The sequence below is a fragment of the Xenopus tropicalis genome, chromosome 2, assembly GCF_000004195.4.
Source record: "Xenopus tropicalis strain Nigerian chromosome 2, UCB_Xtro_10.0, whole genome shotgun sequence".
NCBI classification, from domain to species: domain Eukaryota; kingdom Metazoa; phylum Chordata; class Amphibia; order Anura; family Pipidae; genus Xenopus; species Xenopus tropicalis.
In genome coordinates, this window is record NC_030678.2 from 42,477,034 (window position 1) to 42,482,608 (window position 5,575).

Below are 5,575 nucleotides of genomic sequence, written 5' to 3' on the forward strand. Positions count from 1 at the left end.
AGAAAACGTGTGTTCAAACACACATGGTGGCAAAACTGGTCAGGAAACATAATCAAACTTACTAAGTGCTGTGGTTCTACTAGCTGTTTTTTTTCTTCCCTTTAATTTCAATACACTTTGTTTTGTAAATATGCTATCAATTTGTATGAATTTTATTCATTATGTTGACAAATATAGCTACTTGGTTGCTGTAAGTTATTGAATCAAGGGAAACTTTGCCCATGTTATTACATAACCCCAAGTAAATAAACAGTGTTATTAACAAGATTTGATTCTCTCCTGGCTTTCTTAATAGTTAATTTTTTATTCCCGAGGTCCCTCCTCATGCAAACAGTGCTTAAGCAAGTCAGTGTGCAGTGGTGTGATGTTACCTGAGCTCAGTCTGTAACAGGAGCTCACAGGGCCCTTTCAACAGCCTCTTTTGCTCTGCAGGTAACCGGAGTGATTCCTTTTGTGCTCATTGTTCAAGAAATATTCTCCCATTAGAGGAAGTACTGGATGAGGCTCAAATATACATTAAACTCTCATGGGATCCCAACGGGGCCCACAGATGAGACTTTATACTGGCTAGAAAGGAACCAAGTAAGCAACTATACAAGTTACATACAAAATAAATGCTGGCACTGCTGTAGGTGCATGAAAGGAGCCACTGTTACAGAACTACAAGTTCCAGAATCCTCTTGCCAGATAAGACAAAGATCAAGGGCTTAAACTGCACTGGGAATGTTAACCCTTTAAGCCCCATCCACTGATAATCTCTGGGAATCCATGAGCCGTTCTGAAGCAGGTGTCACATAAATACACCTAGAATTACAAATTTTAACAGAAATTCAAACAGAAAAAAATAATCTTTGAAATAGTATCAACTGGTTTTACAGTTCATGTAAATGAGAAGTTATATGCTTTACAATTATATTAGATGTGAAAGTTTGAAAATGTTGTTTTTTTAGTTTTAATTTATGTACCTGTATATTTTTGTGTTTGCCATGTAGATTACCAAATGAATCCTATGTTCATTCCTGCATTTGTTCTACATTTGTTCCATGTGTGTGAGCAATTAATGTCAGTGTGTTTCTTTAAGGATTCCCTCCTCCCCACTAATACGTTGACATCAGCTGCACCTGATGCAGATATATAGCACAGGTATCAGGATCCGTTACACACCTGCCAGTCCTCGCTCAGTCTTTCATAAGACAAGAGAAGCCAGCCCGCCTATTTACCTGAAGGACATTCTCTACTGGGCAGCCTGGGCACTCATCCAAGCAGAGCAGCCAACCAGATACAGGGTTGAACAAGTCAGTGCACCAGTACAGGCAACCTCACAGACACAGAGGAAACAGAACCACAAGAAACTCTGAAGCTGGAGACAAGAGTCATAGGCAGTATATTTCAACAGAGACTTCACTACAAAGGGTACCTTAACAGAGACATCAGGCTCAACAGACTGCCAAAGATCAATTAAAGTGGTTTCTGAAGGAAATAGTTCATCTAGCAGCTGTTTCTCTAAGAATCATCATCTGGTCATCTTCAACACCGTCCTGACATCTCTTACCTGTCAACATGTCTATGGGACTAGAGATTCTAGGTGTGGCGCTTTCTATCGTTGGCTGGCTAGGAACTGTGATTAGCTGCGCTCTACCTATGTGGAGGGTAACCGCATTCATTGGTAACAACATTGTGGTGGCCCAGACCATTTGGGAAGGACTATGGATGAACTGTGTGGTGCAGAGCACAGGGCAAATGCAGTGCAAAATGTACGACTCCCTCTTAGCTCTTCCTCAAGACCTCCAAGCAGCTCGCGCCCTGATGGTGATCTCCATTGTCATTGCTGTGCTGGGAGTTCTCATATCCATCATTGGTGCCAAGTGCACTAATTGTGTCCAGGATGAGTCAGCCAAGGCCAAAATTATGATCGTTTCTGGAGTTATCTTTATCCTTTCTGGCCTTATGACACTTATCCCTGTGTCCTGGTCTGCAAACACTATTATCCGTGATTTCTACAATCCTTTGGTAGTGGATGCACAAAAGAGAGAGCTTGGCTCCTCAATGTACATTGGATGGGCAGCCTCTGCTCTTCTTATGCTTGGGGGAGCAATGCTCTGCTGTTCTTGCCCCCCAAAAGAGAAGTACCCTACTTCAAGGGTGGCTTATTCAGCTGCCAGGTCAACAAATCCTGGTTATGACAGAAAAGACTATGTCTGAAATGGACATTCTGGGTCCTTATGAAGGACTGAAGGGACTGTCTTGTATTGGACTTGTGACAAGCAAAAGGGAGCAAAAGGAAGAAGTTACCCCCTCCATAAACTAACATTTACAATTATTCCTCTAGGTACTGCATTTGTTGATATTTGTTATATATATGCTATATATTATTTTAGATGTATTGCCCCTTTTGACTGCACAGTGTGCATTTGTTGTGTTAGTGTTTGAATGTGCACTGTAAAGATATTAATGTTTTCCATTGCCGTGGCATTTGTAGAATATTCTTGAACAGGGAGGGGCATTCGGTGGCAGAGATGAGGTGGCTGTACTGCATTAACCGTTTCCATAAATGCAGCTTACTTTCTTTTGTCTAAATACAAAGCATTACACTGCTCTATCCATTGATATTTCATTATCCATGGAAACCTCCCATTAGATACTGATGCAATACCATTCCCAAATTAGGCAATATTATTGATTACTGCAAGATGATATATTTAATTATTCTCATGGATGAATTTTGCATTTGGACCTGTTTTGTTGCTAGTAGAATCTGATGGTCTATACTTTGTTTCCAACAATAGAGATAATGCATCAGTTTTACAGTAAACCAACTGTCTGCCTTCTGTTTCATGTCTGTTTGTTCTTTGTTTTGCTCCTCCTCCTGTCCCCTTTCTTACTGTAGGTTACATGTCAGGTTGGAATTTGACCCATTTCCTCTCTATTGGCTCCTAGTTTTCCCTGCAGATTGTATAGTAAGGCAGTGTTACCTTCTCATTATCTCAGATTTGAAACACAACCCATCCCTTGTCTAGCTTTGTGTAAATATTCCTGCAGAGTGGGGTCAAACTACCTGTTTTTTAGGAGTTACTTTAAGCTTGAGCGTGGCATATTAACAGTATTCTTGTTAATGGATAACAGCCCAGATATAGCACTTCTCACTAGCAGTACCTATGGTGTTAGATATGGCACTGGAATGTTAACTCTGCCCCTTATACGCAAGAATACACTTCATCAAAAATAAGTTCTAAACCTTACTATCTACCCTTATTTTTAATGTTTATTTTAATTACCATGTCCCTGGATATAATTTCAGTATCTCAGTCAATGAGGTCTTTCTAATGAGCATCAAGCAGTAAAAAACTCTAATTAAACAGTCACTTATTTCACACAAGTGGGACACTCACAAGACCTGTTCTTAGTCCCATGGCCTCTAACTAGGCTGTCCTAGCTAAGGAACATGAAACAGATGGAGTGTTGCAAGCTACCTACGCCAGAGATACAATTTTATTTAACTTCTTTTGTATTTTATCAATGGAGGCACATTCACTGTACAGAAATATGCATATAAATATATAGATAGGCAGTTAAATGTTTATATATACTCTACACACACATGTATAAATGTATAGGTCCACACCTTTTTGTTATCCCAGTGAAATTCTGTTTCATATTTTAACTTCAACAACTAATCAACACATCACAAAAGCATTTTGCAGTTTGGATGAAAATTTCAACAGCATGTTTTTACTCTGCACCAAAATTTGTGTGATTTGTATTCCTTCCATTGCTACCACTGTTTTATATTAACCTTTTGTTTTTCTTTAATATTGTGTATCAGTTAGTAAGCAGGTAGATATGAAATGTACATGTTTTCTGTCCCATCATCTAGGAGCACATTGTATTTACGCCAGTGATGGTGCATTGCATTGTACATTGTACATCAAGTTTATCATTATTATGTATATATTAAAACACCTTTTGACTGAAAATATATTAAACACTTCCTATAAATCAGTAGCATGTTTACTGTGCTTTACTCTACTGGGTTCTTGAAGCCACATTGGCTGGTACTTATGTTAGTGATGCACCGAATCCAGGATTCGGTACTTCCCTAGCCTATGTGTTTGGGGTTTTTTTGCATTATAAAAGCATTTTCTACCTTTATTGTATCAGTGCCAGTTACCTTCTTAGGGCTGAGTCTGTAAAACATTTTGAACTGCCAACAGTGCCAGTATGTCCTTACATCATGTATCTGTAAATGGAATTTTAACTTAACAGGTTTATAATTGAACCACTTTGGGACTGTCGTGCACTGCTGTTTTTATACAAACCTGTTCCAATCAATCGCTATACTCATTTGTTAATGTGTGGGCATCCTAGAGAGAGAGGTCTGCCCTGTTAAAGAGGGGTGTTCACCTTTGAGTTAACTTTTAATACAATGTTTAGAGACAATTTGTAAATGGTCACAAAGCAATATCTGTATTAATAAGTTTTTTTCCTTAAAGACGTTTCCTGAAATAAATACCCTGGAATGTTGCTCCATTTAGCAGAATCTGTTTATCATAACCAACATGGGGTCAGGGATTTCAAGGTAAGGTGCTGGTTTTGGAGCATTGAGGTATTATTAAACCATACAGGGAGAGGTGCCAAAGCAGCATTGTATGGGGCAGACAATAGATGTTGCTCCCCTCCCCCACCTCTACTCAAACTTGTTTTTTCTGTTTTGACATATATGGCTTCTTTAAAGGAGAAGAAAATGTGCTGAGTCTTGACCAGAGGAGCTGGCCCTTCTGTGGATTGGGTCATTTGGGTGAACCAGTTGCTGTCTCAGTGTGTTGCCCAGACAGGAATGTGTGTTTATTAATAATCCTTTTTATTTGTACACCCCAGCTACATATGAGAGGACCAAGTTGTTTCGCCTGCCATGTTTTTCACCTTCATTGGTAGTTTTGGGGGTATTGTTCTCTTTCTACCAGTTTTATTGAGAAAGCCAGTTGGATATCTGGCTATCCGAAACATCTTCAAGAAAAGTTAACTTAAAGGTGAACAACCCCTTTAACTGTTGATTGACGGAAAGGGATGGTGACCTACAATGATTGGTCCCCCTGCTCTACAACATGAATCCAACTTCCATGCTAACCAATCACTCCTAAGGCTAACTGGTTAGATCAGTACACTTATGTGGCAAACCACTGCCTATCTGGCATATCAACCCTTTTGGTAATCACACAACTCAGGCTGTGTATCCTGACTAAAACCCCCAGTAGGTGAGGCTCATTCTTAAGGGTATTCCATTTAAATGAAAAATTTAGGAGCACTTCTGGGCTTCCTTCTCAGAAGGGCAAAATCCATCTGCATTTGGGAATTAGATCTGTATACTGCCCTCTATGTGCTTAAAAAATGGCATTCCAAATAAATGGAAATTTTAGTAATAATCCTGGACTTCCTTCCCAGAATTCCTTCTGGTTTATCCTGATTAAGTCAGGTAAAAGCAATGATTAGGGCTCAATAACAACACAAATGCAATGTGCAATCTTCAGATGTAAACTGTTTTTACCTCACAATATGGTGTTCTAAAAATTCCAGCATT

General features: G+C 39.3%; 1 protein-coding gene across 1 annotated transcript; it reads left to right on the forward strand.

Annotated features, from left to right (window-relative positions):
* Nucleotides 1–1,209: 1,209 nt before the first annotated feature.
* cldn3 (claudin 3) lies at nt 1,210–3,999 on the forward strand. Its single transcript, NM_001005709.1, is given in 1 exon segment — nt 1,210–3,999. A coding segment is annotated over 1 exon segment (642 nt). The 5' UTR covers nt 1,210–1,560; the 3' UTR covers nt 2,203–3,999.
* The last annotated feature ends 1,576 nt before the right edge of the window (nt 4,000–5,575 follow it).